The sequence below is a fragment of the Pelobates fuscus genome, chromosome 3, assembly GCF_036172605.1.
Source record: "Pelobates fuscus isolate aPelFus1 chromosome 3, aPelFus1.pri, whole genome shotgun sequence".
NCBI classification, from domain to species: Eukaryota; Metazoa; Chordata; class Amphibia; order Anura; family Pelobatidae; genus Pelobates; species Pelobates fuscus.
Window position 1 is genome coordinate 16,555,392 of NC_086319.1, and position 20,790 is coordinate 16,576,181.

General features: G+C 38.0%; 1 protein-coding gene across 10 annotated transcripts in view; it reads right to left on the reverse strand.

The window, feature by feature from the left end:
• Positions 1 to 20,790, reverse strand: part of BICD1 (BICD cargo adaptor 1) — a 193,648-nt gene that overhangs the window by 10,905 nt on the left and 161,953 nt on the right. Inside the window, exon 8 of one of the 10 annotated variants that reach the window (XM_063446764.1) lies at positions 14,728 to 15,103. The exons of 7 other annotated variants lie outside the window; for them this stretch is intronic. In XM_063446764.1, the coding sequence (XP_063302834.1) occupies positions 14,728 to 15,103 (376 nt within the window). Of the gene's footprint in view, positions 1 to 1,887; positions 2,602 to 13,846; positions 15,104 to 20,790 lie in introns of those variants that run through there. 2 more of the 10 variants (XM_063446772.1, XM_063446769.1) reach the window with 2 other exon arrangements.

Sequence of the window (20,790 nt, forward strand, 5' to 3'; positions counted from 1 at the left end):
AGTGTTTCCACATGTGGTAATGTTACAATCTGAAATTAAAATATATTATTAATATTGGATTTCTATTATTTGCTTTTCATAAAATATTTAACATTCTGACGTTGTACAGGAGCTCCTCTACTCGCAGCCTGCCTGCCTGGCCACGCTACATTCTGTGACCGGCAGAAGGGGAGAGCATCCCCTCCTGCCAGTCATCCTGTAATTGTGTCGTGCGGCCCGCGGACTCGTGTGCTGTGCGGCCAGTGGGCCGGTGCGCCTAAGTCGGTGCGAATAGGCCTAATAGTGTGCCGGCCCACCGGGAAATTTCCTGGCATCCCGGAGGCCAGTCCGGACCATGAGTGGGGGCCCGCAGCACACTCTCACTACCCTTCCCAGCAGCTCCTGTCTCTTACAATGCGCTGCACACAGGCCGCAAGAGTTAGAGACAGGAGCTGCCATGCCCTGATGGTGGCCCTGCAGACAACCCCATCCGACAATTCCTTAACATATAGATTTGTTATGGCAGGATGCCTGGATATGTAACAACAATGAAAAGAAATACATTATACATATATCTAAGAGGAATATATATTTTCATGTATGTTACCATTGTCCATGTGTCCATTTATTAAACAGTTCATAGTATATCTTATTATTCTACCTGTGTTCACAACACTTTTTTTTTACAGGAAAAGTTTAATTGTTTACTGCCCAGCAAAGAACATAAGTTAGTGCTCGGCAAAAAAGGAAAAGGGGCAGGTCACATTAGCTGCAGATACAAATTCTGCAGCTAAGAAAACTTAGAATGTTCAGGAAGGAAAAACGAATAAATACATATATTGCTTTGATCAGTATTGTACAAATGTATTATTACATTTTATAGCTCAGACATTCCCTTTAACATACTGGAGAATTCTACTTTAAAAACAAACAAACAAACAAACAAAAAAAAACTAAACTTCTAATTAGATAAAAAAAAAATGAAGCTCTTTATTAGATGAGATATCGTAGCATTGACAGATTAAATGATCACATTTAGATTTTCCATCCCCTATTAATCATATGTCAAGGCCCAGGAAATGGCTGCCATTTCTCTCTCATATTAGAGCATCATTCAGCCAGTTGTAGCTGAAGTTGTGTAATGTCTTATTTTCTGATTTCTTGATTTTACTGCTTTCCAAAGAATTTAGTTTCAGATCAGACAGCAAATTATTTGATTGTAACATTTGCAATCAGAGGCCAATACCATTTGGTATAGTTCTTGGGCTAGCGAATAATGTAAAGATAGTACTATGTTAACAAAAGTAAATGAATCTGAATAAGTTATTTTAAGAAGAATTTCCTGAATAATTTAAAGGCATGATGGCAAAATGTAAAAACACAATGCTTTGCCAGTTTTAATGCGACATCCCTTTTTATATCCATTGCATTAGGAGGGCCAAAAGGTAGACACCCAACTCTTCAACATTATAACTGATTAGACAACCACACCAGCCACTTGGTTTTTCGAATAACCTAGAAACTGAGAATATTATACTTTTACATTATTTGTGGTTACAATCACAACCTTGGGCAGTAAATCTCTCCTTTGTCGAGATAACTATATATGTACATTACAAAGTATTACAACACGGACAGTTAAGCTGAGTAAGGCATAGTGCATCAATTGCCCAGAAAGTGCAATTTAATTTAAACAATATACTTTTTTACATTTCGTAGCTAGTATATAAAAATGTTTTTTTAATAACTAACAGGAAGCATTAATTTAAACTGTATTCTCACCCACTGCCTTCATGCAATCCCTCTACATACATATTAAATATGGTTAAGAACAGTAAAAGTGCAGATTAAAAAGCAACATTGTCTGTCTTTAAAATTTGGGATTATATAAGGAGAACGTAAAACAGATAGCAACACTGAAAAACTCCTAATTGATATTAAGCAAGATATTTTGCCCAATGTTGCCCTTTCAAAAATGTCCCATCTTCAACCACAGAGAGTCCGCAAATGTCTGATGTTGAGGGTTCATAAGAAGCGATTTTGCTAAATGTTCCATATATACTGGCTTGTGCTACGATCTAACGTTCCAGGACAAAGTAGTAAGATAGAGATAGAGTATCCCAATGATTTCCAAACCAATTCCATCTAATGACAACGTGAGACTGCAGGTTGCTGACTTTACATTAATTCAATTCCTGACGTCAGCCTTGAAATCTGCCTCAAGACACAAATCTCTACCAGTGATTTGGTATTAAAAAGTCCCGATGTTATAGATTTCGATAAACTTGAAAGCCTCAGAGGGATTGTCATTTTAGATGGTGGGAAGCGGGTGAAGTTGGTCGGCACTGGAGAAGAGAGTGTGAATAGTTTTACTAGAATGTATTTCTTGCTATCAGTTACCAAATATTGACAACTCTTTTTCAGACAGAACAAAAGCAACTCTTTTATAAATTAGATTATTTCTTGCATTATGGGGAATGGACGGAATAGTCTTTTTAAGAAAGTATACTGGGAAAGTCAAAGGTCTTTGGAATATGTCAATGGACTGAACCATAGTTCCAATTCCCTCGATGGTCCTTATCCTCACTTACGTTCTGGAGAACAAATCCAGGATACAGGCAGCTGAAATGAGATGCCTGCAGTAAGTTACCAGGTATTGGGTCTCAAATTGTTAAATCATCCACCGCAGCTGCTTCAAAGTTCTTTTGACGTTATAAATAAAGCTTTCAGATTCAAATATTGGCTCTCCTTGAGCAATGTCATGATTGGTGTTGATTATATTTCAGAGGATTTGAGATTTAAAGGGGCAGCTTCATTTCTTTTATTAACAGTCTTTAACTTTTGTTAAACACACTTGGCAGTGTCTCTAATTGTCAATACTAGTCATAGTTATTTTCTTCCCCAAAACTTGTTTTTTTTCCACAATAAATTACAAATATGGATTAGTTATCCATGAATTAAACAAAACAACATTAGCGACTGATTTCAGAAGTATAATGAAACAAAATAGATGTTTTTAGAGTTAATCGAAAAATACTGATATTTAAATTTAAAGGGAAACCATCACAAAAAATTTAAATAATGGTATTTGTGTCTGAATAAAGTCTAAATTTATAAGCTTTGGGTCTATGGACAGTACTATGGATTTTACAGAGACACGCGTTCACTGAATTCATATTGGGACCTTAATGTGACACGTTGACTTGGGCTCCATGTCAGTAACCACTGACCACTGGTGCTTATAGTCCATAGAGTGTTCCTTTAATTAAGTCAGTATATACATTGAGTATCATGTAAATGTTTGGTGTTTTCAAAATATCTTAAAAGGGTAAAAAGCTTTATCAACACACAATTTGGATGCTGTACTGGTTAAGTAGTGGTTAAGAGGACCTTTTATGAACTCTCCAAGTTCCATAACCACTTTAGCACACTGTAGTGGTTAAAGTGCCAATAGTACCCTGGCTCCCACATTGCAAGCAGTCAGAGCGTATTTAAACATAGTCTGCCAGGGACCTCTTCCTGCCTCCCCTCAGCCTTCAGTAGAGCCAGAAGCTCATAAGCAGCCTCTTGTGTTAAACCCTGCAATGAACAGCTAAGAGAATCAGCTGATTGCTCTCAGCCAATTAGATAAGCCCTGTATTGCCAGTCTTAGCTCAGGGAGAGAGCTTAAAGGGACAATCCAGGCACCCAGACCACTTCTGCCCATTGGAGTGGTCTGGGTGCCAACTCCCACTACTCCTAACCCTGCAACTGTAATTATTGCAGTTTTTTTTATAAACTGCAATAATTACCTTGCAGGGTTAACTCCACCTCTAGTGGCTGTCTACTAGTCAGCCACTAGAGGTCACTTCCTGGTCTATAGCACAGGAAACCTGTGCTAGAGCGTCGCTGGACGTCCTCACGCTGTGTGAGGACCTCCAGCGTCGCTCAAATCCCCATAGGAAAGCATTGAAATTATTTTTCAATGCTTTCCTATGGGGTGCGCTAATGCAGTCTTGCCCACCAGCCGACGCAATGGAGAGGCGGAGCGTCGCGGAGGAGGAGACAGCGGCGAGGGACATCACCGCTTCCTCAGGTAAGTGACTGAAGGGGTTTTCACCCCTTCAGTAACCGGGGATTGGGGGGTGGGAGGGAGAGGGACCCTCCAGTGCCAGGAAAACGGATCGTTTTCCTGGCACTGGAGATTCCCTTTAAGGCTTAAAGCTGTAGTAAAGGCATGGAGTGGCACAGTGCTGACTTCAGGTAAGCAATGCAACCGATTTGGTTAGACTATTACAATAGGGGCGCCAGGACACTCGGGGCACCATAACTATCACACTGCTCTGTAGTGGTCACGGTACTTGAAGTGTTGATGTTATTGAGTCAGTGAATTCACTGGGCATCAGGTAAGTATTGGGTTTGATAAGGGAGGGTGCATAGACACGATTTAATTAATACAACAAGATTTTTTATTTATTTAGTAAGATAAACTCAGCACAAATATTGCAAAAAATACAGAAATTAAAATTACTACAACCATTTAAATGCATCAAACATTATTTTTTCATGATAGATTCCCTTTAGAAGTGTTTATATTTCACCAACTAGTTATAAAAAATATGAATTATGAGAGCCAGGACAGTTTGCCTTTTTAATTTAAAGACTGTAATTGTTCCCAGTCTAAGCCAAATTCACTTTGGGTATTATTTGATCAAATTTGAGACGTTGAAGCAGAAGGCAGTGAACGTTTCTTTGATATAATTATATATAAATTATCAAAAAAATCCAATCAAATTGTAAAATTCATTCGTTAACAATAACACAGATTACACTTTAGAATTGTGACAAATATAAGGTTATAATTTAAGTATTTATTACGCATTTCACATTTATTATACATATTGTTACATTTGGCAATAAACAATACTGATAATGTATGAGGATATTGATGACACATGGATATAGGATTAAACAGCACGTGATTTGCGCCCACATACTCAACTCTTACTCCCAAACCATACAGGGTATCATTAAAATGAAAATAAAAATAAAAAATTCAAACTAAACCTGCCGTTTTCTAATAGCTAAAATGCATTTAATTAGAATAAAACATATAAATGAAATTTCTGGGAGTGACTTTGTAAAACAGCTTAATAACGATGGTTTTTAAATGACTACATCAGCTTGCTAATTTCACTAATCGTAAAAAGTATCTCCAATGATCCCGATTATGTATTTTTTATTTGTCCAAAGCTCTCGGGCTATTTTCTGAAAACAGTTAATTAACAATTCAGCTGACACAGATGTATACAATATGTAACGGCCTTTGAAGCTGTAAGATAAGTTTAATTCTCCTTGCAGACAGTGTGGGTATAAATCAGCCATCTCAGACAGTATGTCTGGGCTCAGCTTGTCCACGGCAGATTTATATGTGTAATAAAAATGTATTACAATCCAAACTCAAAAAAAAACAAGTGGTAAAGCAGAGGCTAAATCTATTTAAGACTGTGTAAGAAAGTGAAAGCAAAAATGGTGTGTATCTCTTTAAACCAAGTGATATTACAAGTAAACTATGCAACTCAGATGTTGACACACACACACACACTGTGCAAAACACACAATAAAGTGCATACATTGCAGCAACCAAAACAAGGAACAAATCTGGGACAAAATTGGTGTGCAAAAAAAAAAAAAAAATACTAATGCTATGAAATATGTCCACAATGTGTTCAAAACAGCATATTTAAATAAAAATAAAATAAAGCAAATATATTGCAGAGCATCTATATAACAACATAAAATACTGAAACAGCTCACTGAGATCTAAGTGGAATGTGCACCATTCTCCCATCCAGAGCATCGGAGGGATCAATTTCCTCATGTGCGTTGGATCCAATAGGGCTGTGACCGGTTCGGGAAACAATCAGGTAAGGAATCCCTCCTAACTTTCCAAAAACGTAATTATTATTATTTTAATATTTATATAGCGCCAGCAAATTCCGCAGCGCTGTACAATGGGTGGACTAACAGACACGTAATTGTAACCAGACAAGTTTGATGCACCGGAACAGAGGGGTTGAGGGCCCTGGTCAATGAGCTTACATGCTAGAGGGAGTGGGGTATAGTGACACAAAGGGTATAAGTAGCGGTAATGAAATAGGTTGCTAGAAAATTATTCACTGGGAACTTATTTTTGACAGTTGCAGGAGAGGAGTCATGGGGGGGAGGAGGATGAGAAGAGTCATAGGGGGGAGCCCTATATCTTATCTAACTGGAAGCCAATGTAGGGACTGACAGAGGGGGAGGCGTGGGAGGTGCAGGCGGAAAGGAAAATGAGCCTCCTTGCCGCATTCATTATAGATTGCAGCAGTGCAATCTGGGAACACGTAAGATCACTGAGAGGGGGATTGCAGTAGTCAAGACGTGAAAGAACAACGACATGGACCAGCACCTTAGTCGCGTCTGGTGTTAAATAGGGGCGGATGCATGCTATGTTTTTGAGTAATAAACAAAATCCAAAGGACACGAAGATCCTTAAGGAGTACTTTAAAAAGTATATACATCCGATATTATCCAATGAATTATAACAAAATCCTCCACGGCATTCTCCTATTGCTTTCCTGTTGTTCACTCATCGCAGTACACATTTCTCGCTGCCCAATAAACTTTGAGAAAGCTTTGAGGGCAGAGCAAAACATGTTCTGCGACTATAGGAGAACGCAGTGAAGGATTTTGTTATTCATTGGAAAATACTGTGAGGATATTTATGGGGTAATATTATTATAATGAGTGCTGACCTCATCCTAGTGGTCAATTTTATAGACATTGACCAGTACGGGGTGCTATTGTATCACGAAATCACTAATTCCAATCACCACTTTATCTAAGGGGTTAATTTAAATACATGATGAAAATGACATGGAAAACTGTTATCTTTATAGCCAATCAGTCATAGATGGCTGTCACATTTCAAAGGTTTCTGGTAGATTGATATAGTCAGATATTTATTTGAGTATCTGGACTTTGGTTAAACCCGGTCTTGTTTTAATTAGTTTCTGGTAAGGAGTATGTTTTATCTATGTCTGTTTTCCTGTAACACTGTCCTATTGTATGGGGCTATGTGTGTCTGTGTTGGTAATATGTTGTAACATATTATGTATAAATGTCTTTTTACACACATCTAGCTAATGCTAGAGTTTAATAATGAGGAGATCGATTAATCTATTCATTAGGATTCTATCTATGAATATATTCAAAATATTATTAAGGCGAGGTATTACTTAGTGTAGAATTAAACTTGATTATATATTTAAAGGACCACTATAGGCACCCAGACCACTTCAGCTTAATGAAGTGGTCTGGGTGCCAGGTCCAGCTAGGGTTAACCCATTTCTTTTATAAACATAGCAGTTTCAGAGAAACTGCTATGTTTATAAATGGGTTAATCCGGCCTCCAAATCCTCTAGCGGCTGTTTCACTGACAGCCGCTAGAGGCGCTTGCGTGATTCTCACTGTGAAAATCACAGTGAGAGCACGCAAGCGTCCATAGGAAAGCATTGATAATGCTTTCCTATGAGACCGGCTAAATGCGCGCGCAGCTCTTGCCGCGCGTGCGCATTCAGACGAATGGGAGGAGAGGAGGAGGATCGGAGGAGAAGAGCTCCCCGCCCGGCGCTGGAGAAAGGTAAGTTTTAACCCCTTTCCTCTCCCCAGAGCCCGGCCGGAGGGGGTCCCTGAGGGTGGGGGCACCCTCAGGGCACTATAGTGCCAGGAAAACAAGTATGTTTTCCTGGCACTATAGTGGTCCTTTAAGTAAAGGGTTTCTCACCACCCTTCCTCCTAACACTTGGGATCTGGAATGCCCTGTTGGAGTTGTCTTATCTCTGGTTAGTGTGTTTACACTTTCATTCCACAGGTTTACAATCAGACAGTGAAAAGAGAAAGAAAGAAAAAAGAATATCTGTGTCTGTTACATTAGGCTGCAAAAAGCTGCTAAATGGAGTCACATCTTCTAAGTAGTGACTTTACAGTATCAATTAATCAATATCATTTAATTTCAGTCCCACAATATCTCTGACAATATCGGATGTATACAGGGCCGACATTCGGCCTTTAGGTGCCTGATGTGAAAAATCTTCACAGTTATATAACACAAGTATATTTGATAAAAACCAGATGTTTACAAATACCTACATTTTGGACAATAATAAGAACATTTGGCACGCAGTAAGGTTTTCTGAGAAATGGAATAAAAAAACAGTTTTTCCAAGTTCTAATTAACCCTTAAAAAGAACAGCTAGAATAGATAGTAAGATGGATATTCTTATCCTTCATGCAGACAGTCTCACACACACATACACACACAGGCAGACAGTCACGCACAAACACACACACACACAGGCAGACAGCCACACACACACAGGCAGACAGTCACACACAGGCAGACAGTCTTACACAGACACACACACAGTCACACACAAACACAGGCAGACAGTAAAGCATACACCCACAGGTAGACACACAGACACAGACACACACACAAACACACACGCAGACAGTCACACACACACCGGCAGACAGTCTTACACAGTCACACACACACACACACACACACACACAGGCAGACAGTCTTACACAGACACACACACACAGTCACACACACAGACAGTCAAACACACACACACACACACACAGACAGTCACACACACACACGCACGCAGACAGTCACACACACAGGCAGACAGTCTTACACAGACACACACACAGTCACATACACACACAGGCAGATAGTCAAACACAAACAGGCAGACAATCACTTATTTATTACCTGTGTAGAGATTAAGTTTTTGGAAAATTAAGAGGGATTCCTTACCTGATTGTTTGCCGAACCGGTCAAAGTTCAATTGGATCCAACACACACAAGGAAATTGATCCCTCTGACGCTCTGGATGTGAGAATGGCGCTCATTCCACTCTGATCTCAGTAAGTTTTATACTGAAAGCTGCTACACTATATTATACGAAAGCTCTGCACTATATTTGCTTTATTTTTTATTTAAAGATGTTCGAACATGTTAGCCGTTTCCAGGGGGGAGGGTGGTGGGGGAATGGGGGAGGGAGGGTTACTTGAACCCTGAACTTATTGTAACTTATCGAAGTTACTTATTGAACTTATTGTAACAGCAAACTGTTGTTTATACTATAATTTAGCCAATAGGAACTGTGACCATATTTGGAGTTCTGAGTTGAGCTAAACGGAGAGCTAGTTCCTGGTCTAAAGTATAAGAATGCTTTTATTGAACCTGGTAATATTTGTTGCTACTTCCATACCATAGATAGCCACCACTGAGAGTGTCAATACAAAAAACATTATAGCTCTGCTGCTCCTAGTGGCCGTATGTAAAACTGCTATTTAAATACATTATTGGGGTCGAATTCTTTAATGCAGCACAGCTCAGAGTGTGTATTCCACTTCTCCCCTTGACATGATCTATTTGTATAAAAAAGAAAGCATAAAAATAAAACTTGCTTTTTATTTACTTTGTTAATCAATAACCCATTAAGGAAAATGATGAGTTTATAAGGCACCTTCTGGAATTTTTTCTTGGCTTTTAAAACGGATCTGAAGAAACAAATTATTAAGACAAATTGCATATATCATATTTCTTAAACTATGTATATATTAAAACAATGCCATATTTCAATATAAAATAGAGAGGTTACAAATTTATTGCAAGTATTTTTATTTGTTTGTGTACCTTATCTGTATCACATAACTTGCTGTTCCGGTACGACAGCCCCAGAGATGTTAATAAAACATAAGATATGTGGCCATTTACTTATCACTTTCACAGCAGGAAATAGACTTGTGCATTCATTTTATTCCCAAATCAAGTGAGAAGTAACAAATAGAGTGGAAAAAATGAGACACAGTGACAAAAATCTGTATTTTAGTATTAGATTTTTAATAAATATATTAAAATAGGTTTGTACTGCTCCTATACTTTTTCACTCTATTGGTTACTTCTTCTCATTTGATCTGTGAACCAAATGGCACAAAAACTCCTGAGAGTACCGTAAGATATAGACATATTATTTATATTTTTAGTACACATATAATTAAAAAAATAAATAAAGCTAAAATAAAAAAATTCAAAATAAAAATTCACCTGCAATCCCACACCAAGGCAGATTATCTGCTTTTGGTGACGTCACCCCCACTCGCTGCACAAGGAGGGATGTTTTGGAGGCTGATGTGTGAAAGGACTATTGTTTGCTGAAAACGCACCTCTAGGGCATCATTAGACAGCCTCTAGAATAGCCTTCTAATTTAGCTTCTTACAGAGAATCACCGGATTAAATGCTTCTCATAAAGAAACAATGGATTGGTGGAATGCTGCAATGGCTGCAATGCATCTCAATGCTTCCCATTGGATTGGACAGAGATCATCAAGCTTATGATCTCACTGTGGGTGAACTGGACCTCAGTGAGGAGACTGTCCGAACACTGGATTACAGGTACGTTTAATAGCTTGTATCAAAGTTTTCTTTTAAAGGGACACTATAGTCACCAGAACTACTACAGCTTATTGTATTTGCTCTGGTGAGTATGATCAGTCCCTGCAGGCTTTTTGCAGTAAACACTGTGTTTTCAGAGAAAATGCAGTGTTTACATTACAGCCTAGTGATAACTCCACTGGCCACTCCTCAGATGGCTGCTCATTGTGCTTCCTGGGGCAGTTCTGCAAACTGTGCAGTACTGCCTTTCAGTGTCTCCACCCTCTGCATGGAGACACCGAACTTTCCTCATATATTCAATGTATCTCTATGAGGAGACGATGATTAGCCAGGGCTGTGTTTGACCTGTGCTAGCTCTGCCCCTGATCTGCCACCTTGACAAGCTCAGCCAATCCAATGCTTACCTATTTGAAAGCATTGTGATTGGCTGAGATCACCACTTCTGAGGATGTCAGCGAAGGAGGCAGATCAGGGGCAGAGCCAGCAAACTGGAATAAAGGTAAGATTATGCTATCTTTAGAGGGCAATGGGGGATGTGGAGGGGCAGAGTGGCTAGATAGTGTTTTTATTAGAAAAGGGTCAGGAATACATGTTTGTGTCCCTGACCCTATAGTGTTTATTTAGCAAAGGGGGGTCGGGGGGAGATATAATGTGAAAGTGTACAAAGGAACACATCAGTGTTATATAAAATATATTTATTTTTAATGCTAGAGTGTTCATTCAATAAAAAATAGCAAGCATTTTAAGAAAACTGCTCGGCAAACAAACAAGCTTGAAAACTCCTTAACCTGATAAATATGTTTAGCATGCATTCGCATTGAGTGTCTTTCTGTCCATAATGGTAAAATATTGAAATGTGGTTAGTTTGCTACATTTTGGAAAAAACATCAGTTGGAGAAATTTTAAAACTCTTGGTTGAGGGTTTTATTCACTAAACTGTGAGCTGTTAACAGATTTAGGTAATAGTAAGTGAGTGGGAACGCCCCTTGTACTGTGCCTAACAGCTTTTGTGTCTAAATTTGGACTCAATCTAGCAAAGCACATTTTACATTGCTGTTTTGTGAATAGCTTTAAAATGTGTAATTAGTTTGTCAAGTTACTACAAGTCAATCTAGTACACCCACTATAGTATTTGCTGTTAAAGATACACAGTTATTTACTTGCAAGTCCCAACATAATGCTGCTCCAACCTACCTATCCTCCCTAATACACAAGTATGTCGAGGCCGCTCTGCCAGAGACCTACGTCTATCCTCTGTCCGTACTCCCACCTCTAACGCTCGCCTCCAAGATTTCTACAGGGCTGTACCTCTCCTGTGGAACTCCGTTCCCTTCTCCGTAAGACTTTCACCCAGTCTCCACTGCTTCAAAAAATCATTGAAAACTCACTACTTCAAGAAAGCATATCAATTAAACTATTAGCAGGTTTTAATACCCCACCCCACATGACTCCTCTCCTGCAACTGTCAAAAATTACCTACTAAGCCCTCAGTGAATACTTTTCTAACAGCCTACTTCGTACCCCTACTTTTCCCCTTGTGGCACTATGCCCCACTCCCTCTAGAATGTAAGCTCATTGAGCAGGGCCCTCCACCTCTCTGTTCCTGTACGTCCAGTTGTCTGGTTAAAATTACATGTCTGCTAGCCCACCCATTGAACAGCGCTACGGAATCGGATGGCGCTATATAAATAATAAAATAATAATTTAGCAGTTTGATTGCTAAGGAATGATTGGGAATACGATATCGGATTCTGCATTTTAGTTATATTAGTAGAGTCCACAGAAGGTCCTATTTATGAACAAAATACTCCTGTTTCTGTTGCATTGTATTAGCAAGTTATACAATTTCTCAACAACAAAAATCTACTTAAAAAAAACCCTATTCCTCCTCTATTGTAAACAGAACCCACAGACTGATCCTTGTACTGTCTTATTACTCCCCTTATCACTCCTCTCCGGCTACACCGGGAACAAGAGAAAGTCTCTTTCTGACCAAAAAGTTCTAATACAAAGTGCATGCCTCCCAGTGATTTGCAGCACAAACAGGGCGTTATCTTCCCATTACCATGCTTTTTCTACATATGACATTTTCTCATTCAGCATACACTGCCACCCCCCTCCCCCCAAATTATCATTATTGAGTTTCCTTTTCCCTACATTTCTAACCGTTGGCCTCATAACCAGAGTCCCCATAGAAGGCAAAGAGGGAATAATATAATGATACCAGCGGAACATGAGAGTAACTTAGTTTTCAAGAACTCTCCTGATTGGGCCCTACCCCAATTGTGATATGAAATTGTAGTTTTATTAAGAAAATCAGTATTAAAAAGACCGCCAGCACTAATTAATATTAAATGGCTGACCCCCAATTTTTTTAATTTTTTTTATTTTTTTATTTTTTTAATTGATCTGACTAATTGTTTGTTGTGTTTTAGGGTAAATAGTTACATAGTTACATAGTTACATAGTTACATAGCTGAAAAGAGACTTGCGTCCATCAAGTTCAGCCTTCCTCACATATGTTTTTTGCTGTTGATCCAAAAGAAGGCATAAAAAAAAAAAAACCCCAGTTTGAAGCACTTCCAATTTTGCAACAAGCTAGGAAAAAAATTCCTTCTTGACCCCAGAATGGCAGTCAGATTTATCCTTGGATCAAGCAGTTATTAGAATGGAATGCAATTATTGATAGATCCACATTACAAGATATGATTTGTCTAGATTAGTTTAAACAAAACAACAATTTACCTGTAAGCAGAACAACACAATAATACCTCACTTAGCCGTCACAGTGTGTTCCCATCAGTAACTTATTTTTCTCAAAGTATAGCAGTGAAAAACGTCAAAAGATCCCGAACAAGTAACAGCTTACAAGGCATATGTGATATTGGTGAAAAGGGAAAGTTTAATTACAGTTTGACTCAATCAAAGGTACATAAAAAACAAAACAAAGTTAAACAAACCAGACATGGGACAATCTAACAGTCTGCCAGTGAAGATAAACAACTGGGTATTCCCATCACTCACCAACATGTGTCAAATTCCCCCTCCGTATTATTATTTCTATTAATCCCTAATAAGGGGCACTTTCTGTTACATTCATATGAATTATCAAGAAGAACTAACCCTGAGACTTCTAGAAATACGTTCTCTTACTTATTGAGTCAAGACTAAAATGTGCTTCAAATTGCACTTAGGGAACCCCTGGTCTATCTATTATGAAAATGATCTTGTTAAGTCCAGGGTCATCTGTGTGCAAGCAGGAAGTTCTTCCCCCATAGAGTCATCTGTGTGCATGCAGGGAGTTCTTCCCCCATAGAGTCATCTGTGTGCAAGCAGGGACAATCTGCTTTGCTTTTAAATCAATAATGTATTGTGATATAGTACATTACTGAAAAGTCCAGACTATCTGGTTTTAGAACCGGTCATGGCAGAATTCCAAGATATTCCCAAAATAATCAGGCTTTCCGTATTTGTATCTTTTGGGCTGTTAATAATTTTTCTGAAATATGGTTATTTAGCAGAACTGTCTGTCCCAGGATCAGAGCTCGTGTAACTGTCTGGTACAACTCTCGAGGCATCAGAGAACATTTAAAAAATAAATACATAACATTCTAGCAACTGGTCAGGCCCCATGGATATAGCATGCATATAAACAATTTTACTTTGATAAAATAACTTATGTCAGAAATGCAGTTGTTAATAACACACAATTTAAAGGCCACTTTGGCAAAACCATTCAAATGTTAAGGAATGTTTTGAAAACCTGTGCTTAAGATGTGTACATCTCTCATTACATTGTCCATTCTAAACTGACATTTACATTTCCTTTTTTTTCCATGAATCAAAGTGATGCTCACTGTCCGTCAATTGCTTAGAACATGTTGCCCTGAAAAATCTGTCACATTCACATGTTTTGAGCAGACTCCAGCTCCATCACATCAAGTACAGGTTATAGAACATAATTTACCATAAAACCTTCTTAAAAGGACACAATCTGCACAGAGATCTTGTGAATAAGGGATGAACCCATTCTGGGATTGCTAAGGTGTCAATGTAATATTTTTTTATTGGATGTTTTCTGGGCTATAATTTATTTTGGTAAAACCAGTGTTGCCGGTGTAACTGGGACTTCCTAGTGACCTTGAATAGAGAACCCTTGTTGGCTGATGGTAGGATACAGGGTTGATTTCATTCACACCATAGTTAGTTTGGTGCCACCTATATCTGGGAGAAACTGCCCCAAGAGTGTTACCTTTTTGTCTGGAACACAGAGCCATGGCAGTTACAGAGTGAGGGTCTCTGGTGCTGGACGAAGGAGAGGTTGGTGGTGTAAAACGGAAGATGTTTTCCTGTTGCCTGGAACTAGAAGCGTCTGAGGAGGTGTATAAAAAACTTTGGCTGGAAGCATGGAGTGGAGAAGAGCTGCTGAACTGAGTGCTATGAAGTCCTTTGCTCCTCACAACAGGCGGCTGGTGGAAAAGGAGAGAAGAAGTCTTCTCTGGGCTTGAGACATTTGGTGGGGTTGAAGTTGTTGAGGACCTGAGTGGTGATCTTTCCTGTGCTGCTTGAAACGGGAATCTATTGCAATACGTTGGAAGTGGAATTCTCGCACCTGGAGCTGGAATTTGCTGCAAAGACAGCACACGTGTTACCTGGTGTGTGTTAGAGACGCTGTAGGTACAGCTTAGATGCTACCTGTCGCCTGCACATGTAGTTGCTTGGAATCACAGTGACGTTTTTTTTTTCCTTGCCCCTTGATGATGTGGTTGCTGCAGTGTAAGTGTAGATGTAACTCACTTCTTAATTTCTGGGAGACACCAACATGGGTAAACCATGAACCAACAGGTTTAGGACTCCTAAAAATTCACCTACAAAAAGAGAAAATTCATCTCTTCTACTCTACTGAAACAAATGCCTTAATTTGAATTCGGTGAACAATATTGTCACTGCTACATTGTATTACTTCATACCTATGTAATGTGCTGGATGTACATTTATTGGCTAGTGTTTTTTCCTTAGAGGTTTGTTTTTAACTTTTTTAAATTATTCCCCAAAAATCTAACACTTAAAGCGGTTTCATCAGTGTATGTAGTCAGTATGGCAAACAGCTCTGCTGGGAAATATGGAGACTTTATGTGTGTGCCTGAGTATTCAACATGCAAAAGTGGGAATACATTTTTTGGTAAAATGAGCACAACATGTCAACCGATTTAAAACAAAAATATAAGCAGTGTAAATATCTAAGCCAATTATGGAGGGCTAAAGAAACAGTTTCAGATGAGCTACGCGCACTATTACACTAAAAATTACATTCTTTGCATATAGGTTGGCACGAGTGGCCCAATACCACAACAAAAATATTTTATTGATAATAAAATTGACAGTAGATTGTATAAAATTCTAATCAGACAGGGCAACACTCAACACAGGTACTCTGACCCCATTCCATGATTTATAATAAATATATAAAAGTCTCCAATGCAAACATGGATGGATATAACAATTAGCAATAGTAAGGTGACTTACAACTTGTAAAATATTAACAATAACAATGAATGTACTAATTCTACATTCAGATGCCGTGACCTCAATTTACTATGGTTTCCAAATGATTTAATATTTTAGGATAAACTTTAACAATATATATATATTTTTTCAACAAATTATATATGAAAAAAAGATTTTATTGTGTCAAAAAATAATCAAAATATTAGAAAACAGGAATGTTTTTTTTAGAATATTAAATAATTTTAAAAGTTTATTCAAAAACATTAGATCATTCGAAAAGCTTATCAAACATTATTAAATTGAGGCCTATATTAGCTAACCGGAAAAATGTTTAAAGAGGAAAAAATGTAAAATGTCAAAAAGTATTTGAGAGAAATGATACTTACTACATAACAACAAGCAGAAATTGTCTAGGTTAGCTATGGAACATGTGATGCAATGCCAAGGTGGCCGCTCTCTGACAGGTTAAAGCTACGACGATAGATGCTCTTCTTTTACCTTGGTTATTATTGTTTGCAATTATTTAATGAAAGAACATGAATCCTGAGGTAATTGTCACTGATACTGTCCCTCTAATGTATAGAATTCAAAAGCTAAATCAAACCATGTGAGGATGTGTTTTATTTAAATGTAATATAAATTATGATGAGTAAACAAACATATGCATTTACATAAAAGTACATTTGTAAATTAAGAAGCTGTGAGCAGTAAGCTGCAGAAGGACAGTGTTCGCATCCAGGAATAAGGACATTTATAAATAAAATTTAGACTTTTTTACAATATAAAAGATTATAACAGCTGATTTTATCCTTCCCCAACCTCATAATTAATTCTGTCTATCTGTCTGTCTGTCTGTCTAGTTATCTATGAATAAAGATTTGAAACACAAAATTTAAAGACTTGAAGACGACCCAGTGGCAATATCAGTTATTAATCATTTAACGAAGGAGAAACTACAACACTTGGTGGGGTTACACCGGTTTATATACTGGAATGGAATGCACAATGTATCCCAGGTCTCTGAAAGCTAAGGTTTAATAAATCCCTGTGCACTTCTAACTAACCAGAATGGCACAAGATAGGCAACTTTATCTCAATATGTATTCTCAAGAATGCTTTGCATGTAAGTAGAAAGGAATGCATAAAGTGATGCATAAAATAAAGAATAGAATTACATATAGAAAGCAAAACAATCGTGTGCAAAGATCCCTAGTAATAACTTTCACAAGGTATGTTCGTCTAACCACGTGGTGTGGACACTGTTCGTCTAACCACGTGGTGTGGACATTGTTCGTCTAACCACGTGGTGTGGACATTGTTCGTCTAACCACGTGGTGTGGACACTGTTTGTCTAACCACGTGGTGTGGACACTGTTCGTCTAACCACGTGGTGTGGACACTGTTCGTCTAACCACGTGGTGTGGACACTGTTCGTCTAACCACGTGGTGTGGACACTGTTCGTCTAACCACGTGGTGTGGACACTGTTCGTCTAACCACGTGGCGTGGACACAGTCCTTCTGTATTAATATAGGCAGTGCCCTACTCCGTACAAGGATTTGTTGAGGTTAGATAAACCAAAATTCTCTTAAAAAAGTTGAAAAAAAATTAAAATTTTCAAAAGCTGCTCAACAGAGACAACAAAAATGAAAAAGAGGAAAAGCCACTAGAGGACGCGATCATAATGATTAATTATATCAAGCAAAGAGCAGTAAGGATTCAGTACTTCGATCCTGTTCTTATTCTTGCCATTTATATAGCGCCAACTGGATTATAATTATTATTATTATTACTACTTATAAAGCGCCAACAAATGCCATCGCGCTGTGCAATAGGTGGACTTACAGACATGTGTTGGTAACAAGACGAGCTGGACGCACATGAACAGAGGGTGTTGAGGGCCCTGCTCAAACGAGCTTACATTCTAGAGGGGGTGAGGTATAGTGACACAAGAGGTAAGGGTAGGATATATTTCATGCACAGAAAAAAGTAGGTTACTAGTTAAGTTTACAGTAAAGGGTTAGTTTTTTGGATGACACACTTGCGGAAGAGGAAGCAGAGAGGGTCACCAAGCTGCAGGGCGCAAAAGCTAGTAACAGTTTAATTGATATGCTTTCTTAAAGAAGTGAACTTTTAATGATCTTTTGTAGGAACATTATATGAAAACTACAGTCAGAGACTCAATAAATGCCTAGAGCAAGCCTGCCTGGACGTAAAGCTTCCACAATCGTTTATACATACAGGAAAAATGGTGGACATCTCGTCAAAAGGGAGAAGGCAGACACATTGGCTATTCACTAAGGTAAGTATTCAAAGTCAGTTTCATATTTAGGGACAACATAGCCAAATCTCGAAGTCACCTATATTTTTAATTTGTCCACTCTGGTCTTAAATTTGAAATTCACTAAATAACCCTGTTTGTAAAAACTAATAATTTTCAAAATGTCTGTATGAGTTTCAATGTATTTAGTACTATGCTGTGTTTGGCTTCTGGTCTCTGACGGCGTATTAAAAAGAAAATTGCAATCATTGTATTGAGGAGCTGAAACGGTATTAACAGTTATAGTTAGTGGTGTTCTTACGCCCTCTAGTGCATTTCCATGTTTTTGCCGAGAGGATGGCTACCATGAAAATTGTTATTCAATTTATTTAACCCCATAACTACCAAGCAATGTTTGCTTGAAAAAAGTGATTAGCATAATGTTTATTTGAAACAAGGGGTGCACACCGAGCATACAATTCTACAATAAAAAGCAATTTTTGCACAGATTGTTGTTCAGATAAAAATAAAATAATGCAAATTAAAATACATTTGTTTTGTTTAATTCGTTAATTCACGCTTTATAGAAAAATTGAGGGAATGAAAAGTTTAAATAGTTCACACATGGACTGCAACAGTAAAATGAATTGTGTGACAAAAATAGAGAAATATAAATGGGCAAATACACTGAACTTAGGTATCCGTAAGGACCTTGATAGCATTTCTAGCAGTAGGGTTGGCTTACAGAAAATAGCAGCAGAACGTAAAAAGTCTGCATTTGAGCACAATGCAACATACAGTAAATAGAGTTAAATTGTATATTTTTAAAACAAAGATATTTATTAAAAAGTGCAATAACAATCCCTGTCATTCTAAAGTTATGCTAAGCTGCAGAAGAGGAATATGGGTTAGTGTGAACGAGTAGTGGGGTTAACACAATATGTCCACATGGTGGAACTGCATCCCCTTATTTGTTTGCTGAGATCGGTGATTTTAAGTCGCCTTATAAAATATAAACTGTATTGTTCTGTATGTGTGCGCTGTTCCTTAATCTGTATTTTGTATATATTTTGGTCTCTTAATGGCATGTTCCGGGTGTGCCCCCAATTCCTTTTTTTCTGAATGTTTTCCAGGGGTTAATACATCCTTTACTCACTTAATTTGTTGATTTAGTAATTTAGCTTTTGTATTGCTATTGTGGATGATTTATCCGCATCATAAACTTTGGAATTGACACGGTTATCTTAAAGATATTGTAAATAAACAAACCCAACAAAGTAAAAAAAGATATTGAATAAGTATTCACAGCACCTTCTGAGTCTAGGTCCTACACGGAGCATGAGATATGGGGAATTTGGGTCCTCTAGGAGAACAAGGGAAATCTGACAGTAAATTAGGAAAGGGGTAAATAACAATTCCTGCTTGGACAATGTATTTTTATACACACACCGTATTTTGGAAGTTCTACTGAAATTTGGCAGGAACAATATAAAATAACTGGAAGCGTATACTGTGATAGTCATGTGCTCACTGGCACGGTGTCAGGATTATATTAGTCAGCTTTTTGCAGAGCATTTATCGTTAGCCTTTAGCTATAAAAAGTTCTTTCCATTTTATTGTGATCAGAGCGTGATGTCACTATTGTTGTGTGTATCTCACTGTAATCTGAGACTCACAGACAATCCCAATTAGAAGAAGTTTTACTTGAGCAAGATTCTGGTGTGGGCCTCACTTATTCGACTCAACCTGATTTAAAGATATTTACATCGGTGACAGAGTTTATTTTATATCCTGATCCAATTATTTCAGCATACCTAACTAAACAGAACGGGAGGAGGGGGACGTAATAAAGGCATTCGGGATTTCGGACGCAAACTTGAACTCGGCAAAACTCAATTTTGTTTTATTCTACTTGAATTGGAAGTGAGCACTGATTTATGTTTATTGGAATCTATAAGTAATCGTTACAAAAGAACAACATACACACTGCCTGCAATCAGCTGCGTGTATTTTAATGTCAAACTAAAATAAAAATAAATATCTTACAGAAGTGCTTTGAGTCTGTTTAGCTGTTTTAATGTATTGGGGGGGGGAAGCATCTCTCCTGTCTGGGGAAATGATCTGCGAGGGGTTGGAGAACCACTCACAATAAGACAGCAGTCCAATATTTAAATATATTGTCAAACAGCATCTTTCTTCCACATGGTATAAAAACGAACTCCAGGAAGTCAGGAGATACTGCAGAAAAAGCAACATATAAGACTGCAGTGGCATCTCTATGCACCAAAACCACTGCATTAAGCTGTGTGAAAACAAATTGGAATTCAAGGAATGTCAATGGATAATTTTGGATCAATAATGTTTTTGGACATTTCTGCCATATGCTTTGCGGTGACTCATTTACCACCCTTGGAAATTCTTTCTAAACTAAAGTTGTTCTTACAGCCTGCTGAACGCAAGAGATGTAGGTTCCGAATCTAAAACCAAATGAATGCTTTTTTTGCATACGCACTATTGCATTCAGAGAATACTGTGGAAACAGAATTGC